Source organism: Cylas formicarius, unplaced genomic scaffold (assembly GCF_029955315.1).
Source record: "Cylas formicarius isolate icCylForm1 unplaced genomic scaffold, icCylForm1.1 PGA_scaffold_8__14_contigs__length_24414737, whole genome shotgun sequence".
NCBI lineage: Eukaryota > Metazoa > Arthropoda > Insecta > Coleoptera > Brentidae > Cylas > Cylas formicarius.
The window spans coordinates 19,787,835-19,813,513 of NW_026844361.1; the positions used below are offsets into that span (position 1 = coordinate 19,787,835).

The 25,679-nt window shown below is 36.6% G+C and overlaps 3 protein-coding genes across 6 annotated transcripts; all 3 read left to right on the plus strand.

The window, feature by feature from the left end:
• The first annotated feature begins 41 nt into the window (after positions 1 to 41).
• On the plus strand, positions 42 to 816 carry LOC132706205 (general transcription factor IIH subunit 5). 2 transcript variants are annotated; one of them, XM_060677395.1, is made up of 3 exons: positions 42 to 67; positions 302 to 425; positions 486 to 816. In XM_060677395.1, exons 2-3 carry the CDS (start codon positions 391 to 393, stop codon positions 670 to 672), a joined length of 222 nt encoding a protein of 73 aa, XP_060533378.1. In that variant the 5' UTR covers positions 42 to 67; positions 302 to 390; the 3' UTR covers positions 673 to 816. The 2 variants fall into 2 exon arrangements, with proteins under 2 accessions (XP_060533378.1, XP_060533379.1); XM_060677396.1 differs by having other exon boundaries at positions 65 to 425.
• A 177-nt stretch (positions 817 to 993) lies between these two features.
• LOC132706204 (uridine diphosphate glucose pyrophosphatase NUDT14-like) lies at positions 994 to 1,822 on the plus strand. The gene has a single exon (XM_060677393.1). It carries the CDS (start codon positions 1,160 to 1,162, stop codon positions 1,805 to 1,807), a length of 648 nt encoding a protein of 215 aa, XP_060533376.1. The 5' UTR covers positions 994 to 1,159; the 3' UTR covers positions 1,808 to 1,822.
• Positions 1,823 to 2,044: 222 nt separating this feature from the next.
• Positions 2,045 to 24,971, plus strand: LOC132706050 (oxysterol-binding protein 1). 3 transcript variants are annotated; one of them, XM_060677119.1, is made up of 11 exons: positions 2,045 to 2,295; positions 3,854 to 3,916; positions 4,667 to 4,681; positions 8,899 to 9,087; positions 10,380 to 10,644; positions 11,660 to 11,828; positions 14,228 to 14,400; positions 16,162 to 16,463; positions 19,108 to 19,375; positions 22,307 to 22,910; positions 24,322 to 24,971. In XM_060677119.1, the coding sequence occupies exons 1-11, from the start codon at positions 2,150 to 2,152 to the stop codon at positions 24,462 to 24,464; spliced, it is 2,337 nt and encodes a 778-aa protein (XP_060533102.1). In that variant the 5' UTR covers positions 2,045 to 2,149; the 3' UTR covers positions 24,465 to 24,971. The 3 variants fall into 3 exon arrangements, with proteins under 3 accessions (XP_060533102.1, XP_060533104.1, XP_060533105.1); XM_060677121.1 differs by lacking the exon at positions 4,667 to 4,681; XM_060677122.1 differs by lacking the exons at positions 3,854 to 3,916; positions 4,667 to 4,681.
• The last annotated feature ends 708 nt before the right edge of the window (positions 24,972 to 25,679 follow it).

Sequence of the window (25,679 nt, forward strand, 5' to 3'; positions counted from 1 at the left end):
AAGAAGAAGAATTCTCTGTTATGTTGCATTTTATGTTTGCTAGTTAATGACACGAACTTAAGGGAATGTAAGTAACGGTAAAACCACAAGTTTTGTTTATCACAAAATAAGAACAAACAATACACGTTTCCTTTTATGACCAATTTTTTGCTTGTTGTTGCTACGTATAGCACAAATAATTTTCCATCGTTCATTCATAAATCCAAAATTAAAAATTTAGTTCGTAATTGAATTCCAATTTTTTGTAAATATCGAAATAAGCATTTTTCTAAAAATAAAAATGTTTCTGTGGTTTAACTAGCTTCGGAGCCACCGGTCCCATAGAAACGAAGAGGTAATCTTGTGTTTGTCAATAAGATCAAATAAAGTTTTCGCAACTACATAATCAAAATGGTAAATGTTATGAAAGGAGTTTTGGTTAAATGGTAGGTAAACAGCTAAACCAATATCTACGAAATTAATAACCGCTTCCTCCTTATTTGTAGCGACCAAGCGATGAAACAATTTCTGCTCCATTTGGATGAAACTATGAAGCTTGGAAGAAAATTTATAATTCAAGATTTAGACGAGTACCACCTATTCGTTTCAGCAGATATTTTAGACGTGCTGCAAGCCAAAATTGACGACTTAATGGACCAAATTAGTTTTCCACTTGCCGAAAAAGGAAACTAAAAGCAATGCTGCAGCGACTCCTACTCCATCATTTTAAGATTGAGGACCACCTAGGAAGATAATCCTCTCATTCTGGGTGATATATGGTGCGGATTAGTTTTGGTTAGGTTGAAAAGAACTCCAATAATGAGCTATAAAAATGAAGTAATTTTTTTTATGTAAATATGTGTAAATAAAAACAACTGTTTAAATTTTTAATTGGCTTGAATATCTACAATGTGTATTGTACAATAATGCAAAATTAACTAACTACACTCTAAAATTTGGTGCATTCTTTTAACTTTGAATAATACTTTCTTTTAAATGTGGAATAAATTTGTGATTGCAATTTCCCAAGTGCTTGATCCTCTGCTAATTTTCTACGTTTTTATTGTCTATTTTATACTCTGCAGGATGTTTCTGTATTCTGTGTATCTAACCTCTGCAAATTTAATGATGTTTCAGTGTTTGCTTTAAAAAGAATTTACAGGGCAATTATCTATTGACTATGGATGATATATCCGATGTTTATTTAACCGATTATATACCAAGTATTTATACGACACCATTGTCACTTCACTACAAGCATAACGGTAAAGACAGGCAAGGGGACGTATTCGCAGAAAGGAATGGAGTTGTTATCATTCTATATAACGTCAGCAAAGACGCCTTAGTCCTTGTGAAACAGTTTCGTGCACCCGTTTATATGCAGAACATTCCTGAAACGGAAAGACACTCGCAATTTGATACCATGAAATACCCTGTAGGACTGGGAATTACCCTGGAATTTTGTGCTGGGCTTGAAGATAAGGATATTCAAACAGATAAGGTAGCACAGGAAGAAATTTTGGAAGAATGCGGATATGAAGTCCCTGTGGATAAGCTCGAGAGAATTGCTAATATTTGCAATTTATCTGATACCACAGGTGCTAGAAGCACATTTTATTACTGTGAAGTAACAGAAGACATGAGAGTTCATGGCGGCGGGGGTGTTGAAGGGGAGAATATAGAATTAGTTGAAATGTCTGTTGAGGATGTTGTTAAATATGCTAGTAAAAGTTATGTTTGTTCACCTATGAACTTTATGTTTGGGTTGCAATGGTTTTTATATAATAAATATAAAAAATATTTTTTTTTTACTGTTGACCATTGTTAGTTCTCTTTGCCGAAAGAAAAATGGAGCTAACTATTTTTATAATGAACCTTGAAAGAATTTTCAAATAAGTAAAAATACCAGTTTAATCATTTTATAATTCATGTAATTAATTAATTGTACCTTAATTGTACCATTCCGACATCTGTTACCTACCAAGCAAGTTATGATATAAAATGTGACCGATAATAAAAAAGATGGCGCCACAGGACGCCTCACAACGTCAAGGACCGTCAATCTGACGTTTGTCGCAGAACATTACGTCACTCGTTCAATATGGAGGATGTGTAAGGTAGTTTCGTGTGGAACTTCGAAACAAAAAACCGCGTCTTGCACGTCGTAAAAATGGGTGACGGTGTAACAGCAAAAACAAACTCTTCCCAGCAAAACGAACCGACGAAGAAAGGGTGGCTCTTCAAGTGGACTAATTATTTGAAAGGTTATCAAAGAAGGTGGTTCGTGCTTCAGAATGGACATTTGTCCTACTACAGGTTGGTTTCGATTTTAACAAATCGGTTAATTAGCATATTGTCGCGTTTTGTAAGCAGTTTTTGTTTTGAATGTAATATTAAGAGGTTTTAAAATATGATGCGTCGTTAATTTGTCTGAATATTTACAAAACGTAGTTTACCCGGAACTGATAGGAATTGAATCCTGAAATAAACTTGTTTTGCTCATAGGGAATCCAAATATATGGGCATTGAAAAAAGTACTACGCAGACCCAAAATTTTTAATATTTCAGTTATTTTCAACACGCTACTTTGTAATAAATTTAACTTTCAAATTGTTCCACTAACATCCTTGCATTCTTGTCATTTTAATACTTTAATGCAAACTCAAATTTCAACAAAATTAATATTTTATATTGTCATTGATTCGGGCTCAATGTCTTTCATTATCAGCCATTATAAAACATTCAATGACCGTACACGACTTTGTCAATGTTTTTTGCATGATTATATTAATTCCGTTTCTTTTTGACTATTTAAGTGCTTGTGTTAATAATTACCACAATTAAATGTTATTAAGTAGCCATTAATAAATTTATTGTGCTATCAACAATGAACAATAATACCAGAGTAAATAAATACCTAGCGACCTTCGCACATTTACTTTTCTCCGCAAGAATAGGCTATTGTTTGATTTGGTTGCCTTCAAAAAATTAAATAAATCGTTAACATTTAAAAGAAAACAACGTTTTGGCGCCCATATAAATTTATTTTATTTTTGCCAGAGAATTTATTAATATAGGCAAACTGGTTTGCCAATTTAAAAACTAGCACTAGAATCTTTTAACGCGTACTTGGTTTCTGTTTTAGTAAATGAATCGCCAGCTTGTTTTATTGAATATTCATTCTTACGGTAACTTTTAACTTAGGAATTAAGAAAAATTGCATAAATGTACCTAATTGTTTTGGCCAGTTCAAATATAAATATAAAGTCAATTTAACATGGTTCATAGAATAATATAATGAAAGTAGTATACTTTTTATTTTTTCCCTCTGCGTTATTACAGAATTAATTTAAGCAGTTATTGTGCTGGTTATTACATAATTATTTATTATAAAATCAATTAGCAGGCTCGATGTCCAGCAATGTAAAGCCACTTTTTTTCCCAACATACATCTATCAAATTAAATTAATATTAATAGGCTGTTTGGTCAGGTTTCTGGAAATTATCTCAGGGTATTTGCGGTTACTTAGATTGTTAATATTAACGTAAGTCACTGTCTCAAGATTATAATAAACATTGTATAATTTTTTTCGTCAAATGGCGTATTGTTAAAGTATGGTAACGTATGGTAGTGAGAATGGATATTTGGCAATCGGCTTCCGACGTCGTACAGGTGGGTATTTAAAAGAAATTTTTATATTATCCGTTAAGTGCTTCTTTGCAGTTTTGTAAATGTTATTGAACCTTCGAGTCATTGAGCTAAAAAAAATACCACCGTCTTTTTGGCTTAATTGAGGCCACCTTTAGCTTTAGTGAAAAGAATTGAACCGAACTTATCTCTTATTAGAATTTTTATTTTAATGTTGTTGTGCAGGGCCGAAAACAACGGAGGTGTTCCCACCCTATCGATACGTAGGCGCAGAAGATTCAGACAGGGGTGAGTAAGCAAAAATTAAGAACAAAATAAAAAAAAGAACCTATCATGGGAAAAAAAGGCCCTGCACAACAGTGGTGCTTTGTCTGCGGCGGGATGTATTAAACGCTTTAACATTGATCATGTGTCCTAACCCTGTAACGGTAACGGGCCGCAGCGTCCTTATATGTCTGTGGTCTGAGCGTGTCTTTGTGTCATCTCGTCCCAGTGTAAAGAGTTTACGGTAGTACTTTTCTTGCAAAACCAAAGAAAGAAAAAATATTTTTAGGTTGTTATTATTAGATTATATTAAATTCCATTTGCTAGGGCTGATTGGTCAATTGGTCAATTTAATTATTCTTACAATTTTTATAGTTTGGATTGAAATATGATAACATTTTTGCAACAAATTAAGCTCTAGCTGTCATAAGTCACGGGTTGTCATTACCGTAAACTGATTATTCTGTGCCCTAACAAACATATGGTTAGTTTGTGAGGTTAATTCATCATCACCCGCATTAAGGCCCTTAGTTTTCCTCTATTTAAATATAAATAATGTAAGGTTTGTAATTAAATTTTAATTTTTCGTGGTGTTAAATACTTTTAGTGCCCAGAATTAACATTTACCCATTTTTGGTTTGCTCCTTTCACATCCGTAACCGCAATGTGGAGTCGTGCTTTTTAGGTCCAGGTTGTAAGCTTTGTTTGTCAGTAAACGAAGGCCGGACATACTAATAATTCTTCTAATGAGTGGTTTATTTTTTTTAATTTCAGATTTTTTCGCAAGAGGTAAGTATAGGGGGCCCCCAATTGAATACCCTAAACGGAAGCGGAAAGATGCCGAATGTGTGTATATGTCTGTTTGCGTGTTGGAGTAAAAATATTTAAGTGTGGATGCCGTTATCATTTGTACATTATTTATTTAATTATTGATTTTTTTGCTTCTAACCTTGTAGTTTCGATTTCATTATTGTCATTTTAAAACCAATATGTAGGTTAATAGTAGTTTTTCTCAGGCAAACTAACCGATTTGGCTTTGCACAAATCGCGGTTACGTCATGTGCAGGTAACATTGTAAATTTAAAAAAGAGAACGCGACCATATAGGAACATTACCGATAATTTACCCTCATTAATTGCGACTGTCGAACGCGACAATCCCGTAGATCACACGCAATTGCCGTTTGAACTTACAAGGCAATTGATAGGTCTATGTGTGCCCGCATTAATTTCGACGGGCAGTAATTGAATTTTCCATAATTATTAACGATGCCTACTTGAATGATTACGTTTGATTTATTGTACTCGGCGGCTAAATTTTTTTCTTCGCTCGACCCGGATACAAAATTATTGCTATTTCATGGAAAATTACACAAAACTCTACTTCCGCGACGACGTAATTGTGATAATAGCAGCGGACGTTGGGAAAAAGAGTGGCATTTTCGGCTTGGTTATCGAAAATGCACGTTTGTTATCGATTGTTTTGTAATTTCCTACGGCAGGAAGGTCGAAATTGTACCCTTGATGTTGGAGTTCTGTTGTAAAACGTACACGACCATAATGGAAATCTTGAATAAACAATAACTTCGGAACAAATTAAACACGTGATTGTAAGGTTGGTTGCCTGCACATTAGTCAGCCTCTTGACTAGTCGATTGCGTTGTATCTGCTGATAATCCGTTGCAAATTTAAGCTCATGTTTTTGTGTATTTGTGTAACTCTTAATCACAACTTTCGTTCATAATCTGTGATAAGAGAATCTCAGAACTTTATACGTTGCGAGAGAAAGACCTCGGTGCTTTTTTTATGCACAAACAAGGATCGAATTCGGTGAGATGGCCATCGAACCCATTTTTTCGTGCGTTATTAATTATTAATCAACCGTAGGGTCAATACGAACACCGCCCTGTTATTATTACCACAGGCATTGAATATTTTAGAGGTTTTGTCAATTGATTCCGGTAATTTGTCTAACGAGAGACACCCTTAACCTTGGGGTATTATCACGCTACGCATGTTACCCGAATAGCCTGCCTGCTATTGCGAGTGTTATTTATTATAGGACTAAACGTTCTGTAAACGTTTGTTCTAAATTGCTGGCTATTAAGCAAAAAACAAATCGTCATATTTAAACTATCGCGGCAGATTCATGTATATTTACTGCATTGTGGCAGGACAGCCCAATTGTTGTATAATGTGCAACCCTTTTGCGGGGTACTTCGCTTAGAGCATGGATAAAACTGATTTTAACGCTGCTCAAGTGCTTCAAATACAATTTTCAACTTGTTACTTTCGAAAATCGAAAGTATACGCGTTTGGCAACGAAACTTATATCTCGGCAACGGTAGGTCCTACCGGACCGCCATTGATTCAGAAATGATCAGCGTCGGAAAAAAATACTTTTTTTTTTGTTCTCCGTTCTCCGTTTCTCTGTAGACCTGGCATTAATTGGCCATATCTTTTGAACGGTTTGCAACATGGGCTTCAAATTTGGCTCCTTTTAAGCCGTGCACGAGCTACACAAACCAGTAAAAAATGAGTCTGATCAAAGCAACGCGTCCATCCTTTTTTTTAGATTTTCGACTGTTTTTTGGACATTGCTATGAAACACGACAAGTATCCGAAATTCGAAGCCATCCACTTGAAATTTGACAGATATATAGTGCTTAGCTTCGCAACGAAGCCTATTGAAACGGGGGGGGGGGGGGGGGGTCGGGAAGTATTTTTAAAAATTTAAAAACCGCACTTGCGATCTTATTCTTGATGATTTTTTAAAAATGTACAGGGTGCGTCGGTAATTTGCAAAAAACTGAAAATTGAGCTCCCTTTATATTGATAATTGACTAGAAGACTGTGATTCCGTTGTCAGTTTCTTTCACATATCTATATAGCCCGTATGGACAGCTAAAACTTTTGTATTTAAGGTTTTCACATATTGTTTTCGTCTATCACATACGCTGTTCGACATATTTGAACAAATCCATATGAAAATCGCTGATTCTCGCCCCCAACCTAGACGCGATGACGTCATTTACTATTACCAAGTACCGCATGATTTCAGAAAACCAGTATTTTCTTGAAAACCACTTACTCCATTGAAGAAAATCAAATACCAGGAAACGTGGAAGATCCAGGGCTATAACCAACCCCTATTTCGAACATTGTTTGAGTCAAATGCAGGGTGTGGCGTTTATGGGCAAAAATATCAACAATATCCTAAAAATTTCCGTTTTTACTGGTAAATTACTGGGGATAAATGAAAGGCTGCTAAAAATCCGTTAATTTGATTTGAACAGTATCGTAAACTGTGTCGAGAGAGAGTTTTAGGTTTCGTCAATTATATTTGAAAGAATATCATTCGACAACACTATTATGTGTACACATTTGAATATTTAACAAAGTTTGCTGAAACTTTGAAGTTCGGCGAGGCTTGAAAGACTCTTTATACAGGGTGTATGCACAATAAAATTACATCTATTTTGAGAAAGTTCCTCCGTAGTGGTCCGCAGGAGCACGATAAATAAAAAGTTGCTTCGCGCTACGCGCCACAAACTTGCCCCACCCAGCGAGGATTATTCGAAAGCAATCTTGTTAATAATTATTATAAATATGTTAAATTAAAGAACACGGACAGACTGTATGACGAACTTATATTTCTAGGTTTAGTATTATATTGGAGTTTGAAGAAGATCAATTAATTTACAAAATATTAAATAAAACACAAAAATCCAAGGTAATTATTATGACTGCTAACGATATACATAATTTTCAATTTCAATTTTTCAAAGAAACTTCCACAGGCTACTGTTATACTATTTACAAAACTTCTGGATTCTTCCTTGTCTCGGATGACTAAATCCCATATTGGTGGCAGGTAAACACCTGAGTCGCGGTTAAGATTGCCGGGTTGCTTATAGATTGCTATAGATTCTCGTAATTTTCGTTGGTAGAAAAATTGATTGCATGCAAGAATTTTACTTTTATCGAATAAAATTTTAGGTCCGGACTCGTGATTCTGTTCGACAACTGCTGAGTTTTTGAGTCTAGTTGATATTTTTTATCCGGTCTCTCCAATGTATTCTTTGTCGCATATGCATGGAATGTTGTAAACTCTTGGCATCTCAGACTCATTGCTATTGGAAGGTTATGGTGAAGTGTATTTTGTGATGGAACTCTTAATATCTTTAATGGGGAAATTATTGGTACAGTGACTCGGGCTGAGGTAGTTTTACGGCACTGTAAACAATTGATAGTGATGTGATAATGCACTAAGGTATGGGTCTGTATGCGTAGGTTTTCTTTAAATACAATGACCCAATGTTAGGTTATTATTAGTTTCTAATTCAATGGTAAGACGTATGTTAGGGTGTATAGAGAAGTGAAGAAGCCAACGGGATGATTGGCGAAATGTTAGCAAGTTCGACCCAACAACTGACGCAAGAGTAATCCAGAAGTTTTGTAAATAGTGTCTCTAAGTAATATTTATAAAATATGTACACACTCAAATATCGGACTTAACCCTTTTCTTCTAGTCAGGAACAAACACATACATAGAGGTTCCAGGAAAGTCGAGAAATATTAAAAAACTTTAGGGCTGTTTTTCAAGCAAATTAAAATATATTTTGGTATCGTTATAATTAAGCGAATCTCTCCATCGCTGTGATAAACAATTTGAAGTACTTTCGTGCCATTAAGCGCTGTTCAAAGATTTTGTTACATTACTGTACTGAGTTAGGAAAAACAAAGAGATATAAAAAAAAATCTTGAAAAATAGAATGATGCGGTTTTTGTAATGGTTTGCAGGCCACTTTTTCATTAAACGCAGAAAGATGCACTTTTCGTCCTAGATCACAAAGTTATGTTCACTCGGTTAGATGGCAACTGATGCGGTCCCCTCTTTCATTTTTTTAAAGTTATTTTCTGTCATTTGGTTGGTCATGGTAAGATGTGAAAACGAACGACCAAAAAAATTGCCTGCCACTTGACCGGTTCGATTTCGTTTTGCAGGAACCAGGCGGAAATGGCGCACACCTGCAGGGGTAGCATCTCGCTGTACGGCGCGGTCATTCACTCGGTCGACTCCTGCACGTTCGTCATCTCAAACGGGGGCACCCAGACGTTCCACATCAAGGCCAATTCGGAAAAAGAACGCCAAGCGTGGCTCAACGCGCTAGAGTTGGCCAAGGCCAAAGCGATGTAAGTCGTCAGCTTACAGCAAAATAGCTAAATTTTTTGTAACTTTTTTTTCAAGGAAAAATTTTTCTCGCCAGGGAGATTTTAAAATTTTTATCCCCTAACAACGGAAAAGAAAAACATTTCCGCCAATTCAACAAACTTTTTTTATAAGGTTTTCGCACATCATATGCCAAAATATAGTCACTATATTAAAGTAAAGAAAATGTGCCCAAAATTTGCAATTATCACGTTAAAATTTGGCACTGGCCGGAAGTCTACCTACTATGTTCCAATTGGATTTCGCGAATTATATATTTTTTAAATTTATTTATTTATTTTTTTGGGTTATTTTGGGTTCCAGAATCCAAAATCTCTCGAACATGATTTACCTGATTGTGTCCGGGGTGTGTTGATTCAAACCAAAAACGAAAAACTGAAAATTGCCTCTCGAGCATAATTTGATGCCGTAAAAGAAAAAGCGTTAAAAAGGGAGCAGTTTGATTTAGGTAGTAATATAGCCATATCGAGAGCAACAATTTTTTTATTCACATTTTTCGTCGAGGTTTTCGCTTATTCAAACAAACATGCGTATATCTAACACAGACAAAAATGCAAATAGAAATAAAAGGATGCATTTGATGTTAAGAACAGCAAGAAATAAAAAAATGGGCTTTCCATTTGTTAAAATCAAGATGTTATTATATTCTGAAACTACTTCATTTTTCCCTAACAACAATGCAGGGTTTCTGCCAAAAATCACAATTCTGAATGAAATGTTGTTAACAAATGTTTATTAATTAACACCCGAATGAAATTATTGGTTCGTATCCTACAGAAGGTGTTCACTGTCAAAAATAGTAAAATATATCTCGAGCACTTAGTTCGAATAAAAATTCACGATTGAAATGATTTCACAAAGTACCCGTTAACATAGTAATTCGCCTCGGAAAGTTTAAACCGATTGAAAAATTGAGAAATAATCAATTTCAATTAATTTCACTGATCTGCGATTAGTATTGTGTTTGTGAAAAAGCAAAGAGTGATATTCAAAATGAAGCACGGATTTTAAACGCCTTCGGTGGGGTACTTCCGAATTTGACTGAAGACAAGGCACGTTCTCTGTTTGCTTCGTAAAATTCGAAGATTTCTCATTGTAAATCGGGTTTTTAGTCGTCGCGGAATTATTTTGACAGGCGCGTGAGAACCTAACCTAAACTGTCGCTTTGCTTGCCTTGAGTCTTTTTAAAGCAAAAAACACGTTTGAGTTGGACCTTTGAGGCGCCCACCTAGAAGGAAGTTTTAATCTTTCGTAGCGCGATCGCGGAATCGGAGGACGAGGAGGCCGAGGTCGAGGAACTGGGACCGTCTGAGGAGGCCGCAATCGTCGGCAAAATGGCGGCGCAGCTGAGCGCCATGGAGAAATGCGGCGAGCGGCTCGGCAAAAGCTGGAGTAATCTGGCAACGCCGCTCGCGGATATCGAGCAGCCCCCGGACGGGGAAACCGCCCAACTCCCCAGATACAAAGAACTGTCAGAGAAGGCGGCGCTGTTCAGGATTGCCGCCAACTCCATGATCAACGTAAGTACGATTAAACCACTAGTTGCCGTTGCGACACTTTTGATTAGTTTCGGTCATTTTAAATCTTATCGCCAGTTGACACGCCGCTGCGCATCGTTGCCAAACTGTTATATTCGGTTGATTTAACCAAAAAATTATATGAAACTATACAATTGTGGTTATTACTTTCGAAAAATTGATGAAACGAAAGTATTTTAAAAAAATTGAAAAATCGCTTTTTTAGGAGTTGAAAAAAAACGTCGTAGCACTTGAACCGTTTGCCTGAAGGAAAAAAAATCTTGAACGAAATTCCGGGCCATAAATTTTTTTATACCTGTTGTAAAAAATGTACATGATGTGTCGGTTATGGGCGAAAAAATGATAATTAAAAAAGGATTCTTTCATTCCGCTATTGGCCAACGTGTCGCGGGCTAAAACTTTGTTTATTAAGTTTTTGCACATCATATGGTAAGATATATTAGAGTAATGAAAATATTCCCGAAATTTGTAGCTATCAACTTAAAATTTGGCACTGGACCGCAAAAACTTCGCAAATTATATATTTTTGATTATTTTTTTGGGTTCCAGAAAAAAAACATCTCGAGAACCATTTACCTGACTGTGTGTGTCGATTCTAAGCAAAAACAAAAGACTGAAAATTGCCCCTCCCAGGGTAAATTGTACCCGTTAAAGAAAAAACGCAAAAAAACTTAGCAATTTGATTTAGGCAGTAATATAGCCATATCATATAAGCATATGGCTAGCTTATAATAAAAGTCATTGCATTTGATGTTAGGAACAGCAAGAAACAAAAAAATGGGCATCCAATTTATCAAAACTAACATTTTATCATGTTCTAACATAATTCTGCATCAAAAACCACATCGCATAAGAAAAAGATTTTACATCCTGCGTACATGAAAATAATTTTAGGTTATTGCGTCCGCTGCACCCGTCCAAGTTTTAATTTCTTTTTATTTTCTACACTTTTCGGCTTTGCCTCGCAAACTCTCAAAACAAAGTGGCGTTGTTGCAGGCCTGCGCGGAGTATCAGAAAACGGCGCAGGAACACGGCCACAAGCTGGTCAAGTTGCTTCAGCACGAGCGCGAGCAGCGGCAGAGGCTGCAGGAAATGGTGGAAACGTTGGCCGAGCAGCATTCGAAGTTGGAAAAAGCGGCCAACGCGCACACGCACAGACCCACAGGTAGGTAGTTTACAATTCAACGAGACATCATACTGTGTTCAACTTTAAACTAAAAGCTTGCGGGTTTGAAATACCGTCACAAAACAAAATTACTTTGGTGATGGATGTCGAGAAATATTAAACAGTAAAACATTTTATTCGTTGTTTGCAACAAACAATTAACGCGATTTATGGATACTTGGTAGGAAGTGCTTTTAATTTTGCCAGTTTTGCATTTGCATTGCTGTCGACTAAGTCAAATTTTTCCATCGGAATTTGTGCAAAATCCTTGACTTAAACCAAACCTAACCGTCGGAGTTGGGAACGGGTATATTTTATGACCGAGAAGTGATTTTTTTTGTTTCGGCGGTTTACGTTTCGCATTAGAAGCGTTTTAATTAGTTTCACGGACCATAAAAATGGCCGTTGTTGACAATTTGAAGATGATATTTCAACACGATACGACTCTAGCGCTCGAGTTGCTTGGAAAATACATGTTTTGAACGGATATTTTTCAATTTTATTTATTCTGAGTCGATAAATTTGTCTAAGTAGCGATTTGTTTTTTTTTTTTATAAATCTTGGTTCGTCGAATACACGCTTAAGACCATTTTTTGACATCATCAAGATTATAAGAGATTTTCTGTGATTACAGAGTTAATACTTCTAGAAGATAGATAGTATACTCACACTGTTGTTAAATAAAGGCAAAATGGTTAGAAACCAAAACTATTTATCTATGGAGGGTCACATTTTCATTATTGACGGATTCCCCCTGCCTTGTTGTTGAATCGAACTTGCTAATGTTACGCCAAACATCCTGTTGGCTTCTTCAAAGCTCGTTGGCAGAAGAATCGATTACATGCAAGAATTTTAGTTCTATCGAATAAAATTTTATGTCCGGTTTCGTGATCGTGTTCGGAAACTGCTGATGAGTTTATTTGGAATTTTGTCTTTGACGGATCGAATATGTTGAGAGATTTTTGGACAAGTGGCAAATCTTTTGATATGTTATCGGTCATATTTGGAATGTGAGGAAGGAGAACAGTGACAAGTGTGGTAATTGCTTTCCGCCTCATTGCTATTGGAAGGGTGTGATGAAGTGTAACTGTTATTTTGTTGTTTGTTCAGTATTCATGGTTTTTTGCGATCTGCACATTTTCGATAGCAGAGGTTAGGTGTCCCCTAAAATGATGACACTTCGATAAGCGTCGAGAATCATTGGAAATTAGAGCGCGAGAAAATCTCAATATCTCGTGACAAATCGCGAAACGTGGCAACGCCGCGTTTAAGCAACGCTTTCTCGGCAGACTTCATGTGCCGTCGCCGGGACGCTGTCCTCGCGACGAATTTTTTAAGTTTGTGGATAACGATAACAGCGGGCCGCCAAGAGAGTCGCTCGTATTTACGCGTCGCTTATCACAGACGCCACGTCGAAAATTAATCGATATCAAATTTCGAATCATGGGCGGCTGCGGCGATCACTACCAATAGCCGCGTTCCGTAGGTGTTTAACCTTGAGGTTTCGGTCGACGCGAGACCCGTTCTCACGGCAATAAATAAATTAATTTTATCGTAAACTGTTTTTCGTACAAGCGCGAAAGCCGACGCGACACGGCGACGTTCTCCGAGAGAGCGGGTCAGAACGTCGACCGCGATAATACTTAGTTATCAGTCGTCGAAAATTACGAGTGGAGAGAGCGTCGAATGTGCAATTATTTCGTCGGATATGCGGTTATAATTGTCTCGTACGTCCGGTCGCCGGATTCGGTTGCGATGAAACGATTCAAACCGAAGTTTCTGCGACGCAAATGTAAGATTCGGCGCGTACGTAACATAGAACCGAGGCCGCGAATCGCGTAGGCTTTGGATTCGAAATTGGCACGCGGCAAGAACGTCAAACCGGAGAGGACGGTTACTATTCGACAAGGTCGATGACGAATGTGTGACGTATTGCGGCCCTCCCGATAGATTTGGTATAATCGATTTTTTACGCGTTGTACGCAGTCAAATTTGTGTGTTCGCGTATGGTACACGTTGCCATGGTTCGACACACTCATAATTGTTAAATGGACTGACTACAGGCCTATAATTTGAATTCAATAATTTCCTATTAGCCAGGTTGGCAGTTGAAGTGCTTTGTCGCACTATAAAATCCGTCGAAATTGATGGGATTAAACGCCAAAGTAACAGTAAGGACAAGTTGGACTGTGTTTTCACTGGAAATTCAAGCAACGCGTGCAAACTTGTTTCGGTGGGTCAGATGACGTCTTTTAAGGCAGTAGAGGGTGTGACTATCCTCTCCGGTTTGTCGTTCTTGGACACTCGGCGTTGTCAGTGGCCGCTGTCACTTAACCTACAAAATTTACCCAGTGCAAGGAAGGTGGAGTGACGGAGGTGAGATTCTGTGTGGTTTGCAGTTAGCGAGAACGAGGAGGAAGACGACAACGAGTTCTACGACGCGGTAGCGGAAAGCGGCGGCCCCCAGCCCTCCGACGAACATTTCACGTTAGACATTCGTACACGCACGGGGGTGAGACGGAACAGTTCGGATAGTTCGAGCGAGGCGGAAGAAACGCAAGAAACCAAGCAGGTGGGTTTTGGTTATTTCTCGATTCGACCTTGGTGTTAAACTCATGCCGTGATAATTTCCTATTTAAATATTTGTCCGTTAAAAACATTAACGGCCCGGTTTTGTTATAAAAATTACATGGTGTAATTAGCGGTCGACAGATAAGGATTACGGATATGGATTGTTGCGGGTTTTCGTTGTACACAAATTGAAACGTGTTTTCAAAAAAAATTGTACGTATCGCGACAATTGAACGGCGAGGTTATTTGACACGTTCCTGGAAACTTCTGTGATTATTAATTTCTATTATTCCTTTGTAAAAAAAGTAAATAAAACATCAAACTGTGTTGCAATGTTGGTAAACATTGTTTCATTATTTTTGAAAATTTCATTGTTAAGATTAGATTATAAATTTTCTGTGTTACTCATCTGTCTAAGGTTAGGATCTCGATTAAAATTCGTTCTTGGTGTACCTATTGAAACAGTTTTTTTTTATCAACTGTCGTTACAGATCGCAATTTTTGAAGTACTGTGTGGATCCTACTAGTTCAAATAAACATTTTGCTTCTTACTAAATTATCAAATTTATTTCTAATCAGCACAGCCAGTGTTTCGCATGTTTATGTGGGAATTTACTTGGAAACTTTAAAAATCATTGAATTCCCGAAGCCACCCACAACCAACATTACAATATTTCTGTGATGGCACATTCGAAAAATTTTAAAGTTCGGTTAATTTGGTGACTGTGGCGAGAACTATTTGCGAAGGTTTTGTAAGGTCCAGTGGTTTTAACTGTCTCTACTTTGTCAGATTGTAAATAAAACAAAAAATTACACCGAATCACATTTTTACTATGTTTGTGATGCAGATAAAAATAGACGCTTTTTATACCGAAACATAACAGATAAGAATCAATATATTCTTTTGATTCGAACTTAATGGTATAATTCACGTAATTGCTTTCTTGGTGGATTGTTTTTTTAGACTATAATAATAGTATATTATGCAACAAGTGCGGTAAACGGCGTTTGACTCACGAGTTTGTTTGACACGATTGGAGCGATGGTTTAATAAACGAGTTAGTTAAAAAAGTTTACCGAACGTGTTGCATACTATACTTTTTCTACGACCGTTAGTTTTTGGGTACATTTTCGCAAAACAACACGAATACATTCACTGACATGACTGTCAGAATTGACAAACGTCAAAATTCAAACCGTGGGAAATATCTACGAAAACATCCGATTGCTACCAAATCCGTGCGGTAAAATCCCGGAAATGTTCGAAGTGGCTCGGATCCGTGGTAAACGAAACTGACGTGGTAAAGTGACGCTTCCCGCACGCTATATCGGTAGGTAATTAGGTATTTTACAGACGGGAGTAGAAAAAATTCTATTTATCGTTTGCCCGTATTGTTTTTTGGTCATGTGATGGCCGCAAATATATAGTTCATATTCGGGGGTCTAAAAAATGCATTTTAAGTAGGCTCTGAAATTGTAAAATAAAATATATTTTTTTGTTCAATTGCGTTATACTCGAGATATTCCGCACTGGTTTCAATGTTTTTTTTTTTTAATCGGTTTAGAAGCAATAAGCGTCAAGTAAACACGCTTAGTTAAACTCGCCTAAGGATAATTTTGTATTTAAATATTTACCGTTTATAATAATTAACTTGGCGGCGAAAATTCTGGAACGTAAATTTGAATAGCGATATTAGTCGGAAGGTTTTCTTCGTCGTGTCAAAATTGAACTGCGGCAAGTAGTGAAAAAGCCGCGTTTCAGGTGGTGGTGGTGACCGGCGGGAAACATCCGCAGTACCTGCACAAGGACGTCGGCAGTAATGAAAATAACGTTTCGACCGCGGTGGCGCACCTCAAAAGCAGCAACAGGAGCAGGCGGCAGAGGCGGACCCGCGTGCCGGAGAAACCGAACTATCCGCTGAACTTGTGGAGTATCATGAAAAATTGCATCGGCAAGGACCTGTCGAAGATACCGATGCCGGTCAACTTCAACGAGCCGCTGTCCATGTTGCAGCGCCTGACCGAGGACTACGAGTACGCGGACATATTGGACCGCGCGGCGAGGTAAGTGAACAGTGTATTGTATAATAATAATATTTATTTTCCCAAAGGCAACTACAAAATTGTATAGGAATATTCAAAATACATAATACTCAAGAAAATTCGTCTAGACCATAGTCCAATGACAGGTTGTTAAAAATATGGACACCTAAACCTACGATAAATGGTTAAAGACATACAATGACATTTCAAAAATCTATAGACCCGCCGGTGTGAGAATTTTATGCTGGACAAATAAACCCCTACAAGATGTAAATTTGGTAATATGCGCAATAGCACTTATTTTAATTTTTTGAGCGAAACATACTTTATGGACATTTACAGATGCTCCACACAAATTGATTCCATAACGTAATTAAGCAACTGTTGCCTAGATAAAATCTGACTAAGATTTATAACAAGATAATTTACACTGTTTATTCAGTATATTAAAATTGTCAATACTGAACCGACAATCGTTCCAAATCACCCTCCGAGCAGCACTATAATGATCGATAGAATCCAAAATTAGTCGCGTGTGCTCCGAAGAAAATTTTGCTCCTGGTTATTAGTTGCTGTATTGATATAGCTGGCCAGGTTTTTTTCCAACAAAATATCAATTTGTCGTGAAATCGGCGGGAAACAAAGATAAATGGCGGAATATCTTAATTTCTTAATTAATAAAGGGGTGGCCGGTGCGTATGTGCTGCGGTGTTGCAGAGTTCCTAAAAAATTAAGAACATACAGAAAAAAATCATAATTAAATGGTTTAGCTAAAACATTTTATTCAACGTTTTTTTTTTTAATAAAAACACGTCAATCTACTCGCAAAGAACCTATGTTTCCAACTACTGACCCATACAAAACATGAAATTAATTATTCTTCTGTAATAAACCCTCCCAACAACCCTTCTTTGTCGACAGGCTGTAAAGTAACAGTAACAGTAAAGTAAAATTCATATTTCGCATTCGCATCGTTACAATGACAAAAAAAACTGTAATGAAGACGGAGTAACAAATACAGAGATATTAAGGCGAATGGATAACACAGCAAAGATAGTGAAGACTGTAAAGACAAGAAAACTTGCTTACTTGGATCACGTTATGCGCGGAGAAAGGTACCACATGCAACAACTTATAATACAGGGAGTAATACAAGACACGAGAAGCGTGGGGAGAAGACGCACTTCATGGCTGAAAAGCTTAAGAGAGTACATAAATATAATTGCTCGGAACAGCCGCGTCGAAAATAAGAATCACCAATGATAGCCAACCTTCTTAAATAGAAATAAAATAAATAGAAGAGTACGTGTGATTCTGTTTTTTTGTATTGCTGACAATTTATATTCTGAGGTATGAGGTAGTCTTTTGTGGAAGTAATCCAAAGAGACTTCTTAAATATTCATACGAAAAAAAGTTATAATTAAAAGCAAAAGGATGGCATACCTTTTGTTTTTACGTGGATTTTGCGATTGAAAAAGCTGGTGCAAGTAGAGGAAAAAGTAATACGTGGCAATTTAATGTAATAAAAAAATGCTATATGCTGTTTTTCCAACTGTCACTCGTTTTCTTGTCGTTTTCAAAATCGCGCCGGCTAAAACAACAGCATCATTTACAGTGTCAATTTTTCAACATAAATATAAAAGGAATCTCTTCTATTCTCCTAGAATCGAGTGAGTAGGATCAGCCATGTTATATGAACTAATTCGATGAATATGTTTACTATCACCTCAATGTAAGGAAAGGCTTATTGTTAAACCTCGAAAGTTCACTTAATGACTGACAAGAATCGCGTCCAGCCAAAATAGTTTATCGGTAGAGGGATTTTTGCATGTCGTGAGTAATTCAACGTTGTAACCTAAAGCACAAAATAAAGTACTGTGTCTCGAAATTCGCGTTATATTCCAAAGGAGTTTTTTTTAAACAAAAAAAAATCTATAATTGGTATTAAAAAAAAAAGGAATAGCTCACTTTTAGCATTAAAAAGATTAACGAAATATTTGCCCAAACGCCAATGATTTTGAAATTATTTTTATTAATTATAGGTGTAGAGTAATAAAACCCCATTAGATATGCAGATGGGCCTATTGGATACTTTGCCACTTTCATTGTTTGGCATTGATTCCCCTGCAAAATTCCCTTCCCTTCAAAAAAGACACTAACTGGGAAAGAATTACTTGATCATTAACATAAAAAGTTAACTTTTTCAAATCAATACAATCACTGAGTGACATGTTGCATGACTATCCGAATTGACAAACGTCAAAATCGAAGCCGTGGGTATGAATGACGTTCCTTTTTGAACACTCCTTCGCGAGAAGCGAGAACTCCCACTGCGCAATTCATGGTATAAATATTACGTTATGTAATAGCTCCTCTTTTATCAAATTCGCATTTTTGCGAGCAGAAACAGTTGGTTTTATTACTCTCCTTAGATTCACGATCTTAATTGGTCGAGTTTGATTACACCATATTTAGGACGATGTTAGGTTTAAATTTTATAATTTTAGTTTTGTGCTCCAAAAAGTAATTTAGATTTCACTGAAAATCCGTTTCCGAATAAGCTAATACAATAATAGTGCTGTACATTTTTGGGGAGAAAGCAAATGCACACTGGGCTTCCGTAACTCTATCTGCGATATCTGCTTAACGTCGTATTGGACCTTAGTTGCAGCGATCCTTGCGAGCAGCTCGCTTACGTCGCTGCCTTCACTATATCGTCCTATTCGACGACCGCCAATCGTACCGGTAAACCGTTCAACCCGCTACTGGGTGAGACGTACGAGTGCGACCGGATCGACGATTTGGGTTGGCGTTGCTTCAGCGAGCAGGTTTCCCATCACCCGCCGATCGTCGCGCAGTACTGCGAGGGCAGCGAGTGGAACTGCTGGCAGGAGTTCACAATGACCAGCAAGTTTAGGGGCAAATACTTGCAGGTACTAAGTCAAAACTATGAATTTTGCAATATTGACCCGATGGTAGTACAAGGTATATAAGCGGTTTTAATTAATTTCGACAACTTTAATATGGGGTTGTGGTTTTTTGATTCGACACACAAAAACTAGTTACTAGTTATCTCTAGAGAATACTTACCACGTATGAGCTCTTAATATTAACGGGAAGATTGTCCTCATTACAGTTTTGCGTTTTATATTTAGTTTCATATGTAAATAATCATAACTTATCATCAACAGATCATTAAGCCAATTTTATTAATATTTTTTATAGGAAATGGAATGTTCTACAAAAATGGTATTTTATACTTTTTCGTTAAATCGAACCATTTCAAAGATATTCGAGGTCAATGATTGAAGAATTTAAAGAAAAATAACTTTTCGTTTTCAATTTTGAAAAATTTAATGCTCTACAAAAAAGGTGTCTGTCTTGTGGTTTACCTATTACGCATCGGAATCCCAATGGGTACTTATATTCATAGTTTTTAATAGATATTTTCAATTTATTTTTTATGATCTATTTCAGAAAAAAAAAGTTCTTTATTCACGAAATATCAATGAATGCAATGATAGAAAAAAAATCTGTTCCACCAAATGAAATTTTATATCTTAATACAGTATTAATAGGAAAATAGATTTTTTTTTTTAGATTTATACAAAAGTTGTCAAGCACATGTTTAGACTTTTCTTCGTTTTTCGTTCATTCTCTGATTATATTCAGATACCAACGCTGCTCCACGCTCAGCTGCGTCATTTACAGCTTTCATTTGTTTGAATTGAAATACTTTTCATTTTCCTTATAACTCTCATTTGAAGCCCACATCAAGGAAATCATATGGTAGGTCAAAGATTTTGAATAAATTCAATGATTTTTGAAAACCATCTCGAATTTTTATAGCTTCGACTACCTTTTTTTTCATGTCGAGTGGAATAGTATCATCAAACAGTGATAAATTATCAATAAAATTGGCTTATTGATCGATTGGTGATAAGATGTGATTATTTAAATATGAGACTAAATCGAAAATGCATAACTTAATATTAAGAGTTCAATAGTTGTTGTTTTTGTGTCAGATCCGAAAAAAAATCGTTTTTTTTTACCCACCCTATTGTTCATATCCACCGGTTTAACTATACAAATTTTACAAAATGCTGCAGTTTTCCTAAGGACAAAGTATGACAAAATATGCTGCAGTATATTAGGGTATAATATTATGGTATTATCGCATTTTTCACTTTTATTTGTGTACTTTCTGTTAATTTAATATATTCTGGGAATTAGTTTATAAATTTAAATAATTTGGAAGAAAATGGTAATGTGTGAAGAGGATATTAAATCATAACAAAGACGTCAGAAATTGTTAAATTAGTTGCCTGAAGCTCAATCACATGCCCATTTGAAAAATATCAACAAGAAGCAAAATGCCGGTATAAATTTTAACTTATGACAAACGGAATAAACATTTATTTTTCAAAAACACTTCCACAGGCTACTGTAATACTATTTACAAATCTTATCGAAACCAGCCAACTTAGTTTTTGCTGACAACGGCATAGTCATATTTTTTATTACCACAAAACATATTTTTATATTTTCAATATTTCATTACATTAATCCCAGTGACATAAATCAATGCGATTGCTGTGTGAACTTTGTTTTACTTTATTTGTTCTTGACGCTGAGACGTCCATTTGTCTCGAGCTGGACGACTTAAACTGTGAATATTTATAATCTCAATCGTATGCAAGGCCGTTTAAATGCAAGCCGTAGTTTGTATATCATTATTTTTGGAAGCCAAAATCAAAACGTATCATTGAATATAATCGGTTTAGCCGGCCAGTTTTGTTTTGCCTTTTAATATGCCATGAGACTGGGTAGCTGAATCAAAACATTTCAAATATCAAAAATGACTTAGTAAACCAGTGTTAAAAACACAACATAAATTGAATGGACTTAAGTTTAAAGAAAAATGTTTTAACAAAAGATTACTTTTGACAACATGTCATATTTAGTGATGAAAAGAAGGTCAATCTTAATAGTCCTGATGGATGGCTTGACTTGAGATTTGATAGAAAAATTGTGTCTCGAAGAATTAAAGGAGGAGGTTCAGTTACTCTCTGGGCTGGTAAATGTGCCTCCTTAAAAACAGAATTGGCGTTTATCGATGGACATATGATTGCTGATAGCTATCAAGCAATATTACATGATTACCTTCTACCATTCATTGCCCTGGCTGAAGGCGAAAACAAAATTTTTCAACAGAACAACGCACCCATTCCTATAGCTGCAACCCCAAAATAGTGGTTTCAAGGCTTCAGTATCTAGTTATTAGAATGGCCAGCAGTTAATCCAGATCTAAATCCGATAGAGAACGTCTGGGGAATATAAACAAGGAAATTATATGATCAGGACAAGCAAAAAATAAATAACGTCAATGAACTCAAAAACTAATGACACTTTTATTTGCGTGTACTATTTATGTACCTAAACTATTTTCAGAAATATCCAATTGGTTTTACAAGAAATCCTTAAATACGTATGAGCTTATACTTTTTCACAGGTCTGTAGTTCATATTGTTTTTCTGCGTTCAATTTTATTAAAATATGCATAATTGGAATATCGTCGGGCTTAACCCAATCGGAAAAAGAAATAGTTTTCTTCAATTAGATCAGTTTTAATAATTGTATAACTTTTTAAATTTATTTTGCTAACATAAATGGTAATAAGTGAACACAATTGTGATTAGGGGCCATATTAGCAACTTAAACGCTATTAGTCACTTTATTTGAAGATATTTCGAAAGTCTAAAGTAGTAAAATAGAGTGACTTTTTAAAAATCGAATTTAGTACTGAACGCTCCCCACAGTGGAGCTGAGCGAATGAAAATGGTTCATTCTCTCCCGGCTTTCAGGTTATCCCGTTGGGCAGCGCCAGCGTCGAGTTTCGTGGCAACGGGCACCGGTTCTCGTGGCGCAAAGTGACCACCACCGTTCACAACATCATCGTCGGTAAACTGTGGGTGGATCAGCACGGTGACATGGAGATAACCGGCAAGGGCGCTGCCAAGGGCCTCAACTGTCAGCTAAAATTTATACCGTACTCGTACTTTACGCGGGACTCGCAGCGTCGCGTCAAAGGCGTCGTCATGGACAACGGTAACGTCAAATGGGTGATCAACGGCACTTGGGACAACGAGGTGGAGATCGCGCCCGTGACGGGTAACACCGGCACCCCGAACAACCCCGTGTATCAGACGGGGGCGCCGGTACTGGCGTGGAAACGTAACCCCGTGCCCGACGACTCTGAACGCATGTACAACTTTACGTACCTCGCGTGTCAACTGAACGAACCGGAAGAGGGCGTGGCGCCGACGGACTCGCGGCTCCGCCCCGACCAGCGTCTGATGGAGAACGGACGGTGGGACGAGGCGAACAAGGAGAAGCTGCGCATCGAGGAGAAGCAACGGTCGGTGAGGCGGAGAAGGGAGGCAGACGCGGAAAGGGCGGCGGCCGAAGGTGAGTGATATTTTGCTTTTGAGGCGGCAACGAGTTAAAGGAGGGTTCCGCTTGATAAGGAAAATACATATATTGTTGATTGGTTCTGGAATGACGTTATTTTGGATTTTTTTTAGTCTGTCTTTTGACAGAGACAAAAAAAATTAAAGAAATCGTTGTCGTTTCTTTATAATAGTCAATGTCGGTTTTGGTTGTGTGTCTGTCAAAATATATTCGTTAGAATTGACGTTTTCATAAACTTTCGTTGCTAATAGTTTTAAATACTTTGCCTTTTTTTTTTTTTTTTCAAGCCAAGCCAAAAATTGAATCCTTTCCGCAAATTGATAATGATGATATTGAACTCGCTTTAAAAGCAACACAACGCAGCCATACAACAATCATAAATATCAAGAAAAGAGGAAAAGCAGCGATGAATCCTCCAGAATGGCTCAAAAGCACAAAAAATGTAAAAACAAAAATGACGGGTTACTTACAGAACAAAATAATAAATATAATATAAATAATATATAATATAAATACGGATTTTGCTCAAAAACCTAAAAGAGTCAAATTAATATTTTAAGTTTTCCCTCAACTTGCTAAGAAAATACTTAAAAAGTAAAAGAAAAAGTGGAAGAAATGAAGTAATTGAAAATACTTTATGGATTTACCTCACATTGTCTACAAGAGAATCAATTTCTTCATCATTGATATAAAAGCAATTATTAATAAACACTGTTGGAAGAGCTTAGCTTGCTAGATTTAAAGAGTAATTTTGAATTTTTAAAAACTATAACCAGGTACTTGCAGAAGATGAAAATATATAAAGATTGAAAGTACTGGCATTATTCCAAGACTAGAAAAATAAGGTTGACATGATTCTCGCTTCATAGAATTCTAATTGCCTTTTTTGGAATCTAAAAGCGCTTATTGCGTGGCTAGAATTTCCTCATAGTGTAACTGCATAATATATTTTCGAGTGTGAGTGTTACATAAAACATCAATTTGAGCACAAGATTATAGTCCAAGGTGACACCAAGGAGAGTGACGCTATCACCCTTAGTAAGAGATGCATTGGTTGAAATAAAAAGTGTTTGTGTTTTATGATCATTTACAAATAAAATGTGCCACGAAAACCAAGACTGAACCTTCAGCTCAACTCCATAAGTCTGTTCATCAAATCTGGTTAAAGAATAGCTCCTGCATATTATTATCGTATCGTCAGCGAAAGGTGAACATTTGATGGGACTAATGCATGAGAGAAAATAAATTATGTAAATAATGAAGAAAAGTGGCCGTAGGACAGAACCTTGAGGGACCCCATGTTTTAGATTTAAATAAGATGAATCATTCCCATTTACGTCATTTTGTGTATGCGCGAAAGAAACTATTAAGTCGGTGTGATTTAAAACGTTGGCGTTTTCGATTGCAGGCCGTCCGTACGAGCCGTACAAGCCGTTGTGGTTCGAGCAGAAGACGGAGGGTGACTCTGACGTGATAACGCACGTATACAAGGGCACGTACTGGAAGTGCAAGGAGGAGCAAAATTGGTCGGCGTGTCCAGACATCTTCTAAACTATGTAATGAAAAAAAAAAGTTCCATTTGTTGACAATTTAGGTACAGGTTAATAATTTAATCAATAATAATTATCTCGAACTGTGAACCGTTTTTTGTAAAGTACAGTTGATACTTTTGAGGTTAAGCGTAATAAATATAGATACCGTTAGAGGGGGCAGTTATACAATTCGGTACCTAAGTTTCGCCGGTTGAAATTATCATTATTTTTCTGATTGATTTAATCGTTTGCTCCCGAAAGGCCGTAGGAGGTTGGTTTTTCGCGTTGTTTTATTCTTTGTTAGCTGATCATCGCCATTGGAGACGGTGGTAAAGGTTTCTTTAGGCAACGGGTGGACGGTCCATGTACCATCGGTTTTCTTTTTAAGGAATGTGATTTATTGTAATAACCACAGTATGTTGTAACCCTTATTCCGTTTCAGTTTCTTTTGTATATATTGCGAGATATATGAAAGTTATAGCGCTTTTCCTAATGTGATAATGTAAATAAACGTACATTGCTTAAACTGAAGTTTTTTTGGTTAGAGAAGGGAGTAATTCGGCTCTTGACAAATGTTTTAAGCACAAGCTGCCCCGCTTTTACCTCCCAAGTATGAGCCCTAAGAACTAATTCTTCGGACGATGTACGAAATAATAAAACATATTTAAACTTATTTTAAATTGATTTTTTTTGCCTTTTCCATTGAAAAGTGAAATCACGCACTTATTTTTATACCAAAAAGTGCTATCGTAATGAATTATTTTCTTATTTCACATAAATTACATAAAAAAATAACAAAAACATACCGAATTTGCTGACAAATAAATATTCGGACGCATTTAAATCTTTTACTTTAAATCGAACATTAATAAGAAGTAACATCACCTTTCGCGCCAACAGCTTTTATGCGTTTTGGTATGGAATCTACCAGTCTTGCAATATTTGGGAGAAAAAGTGTTCCAAATTTCGGTGACTTTTGCCTTTGCCTTGTCTTTTTCACCCAATGCCATAAAGTTTCAATAATATTCAAATAGGGGTTACTTGATGGCCACGATAAAACTTTCATATTATGGCCCCCAAATCACTTTTTTTTGTTGTTTTCGCAGTATGGCAGGACGCACCGTCTTGTTGAAATATAAAATGTTCATTTCCAAAAGTTCGTTCTATTGATGGAATCGAACTTCTTGATAAAATTTGTTGGTATTTATCTGCATTTACAGTACCATCAATGAAC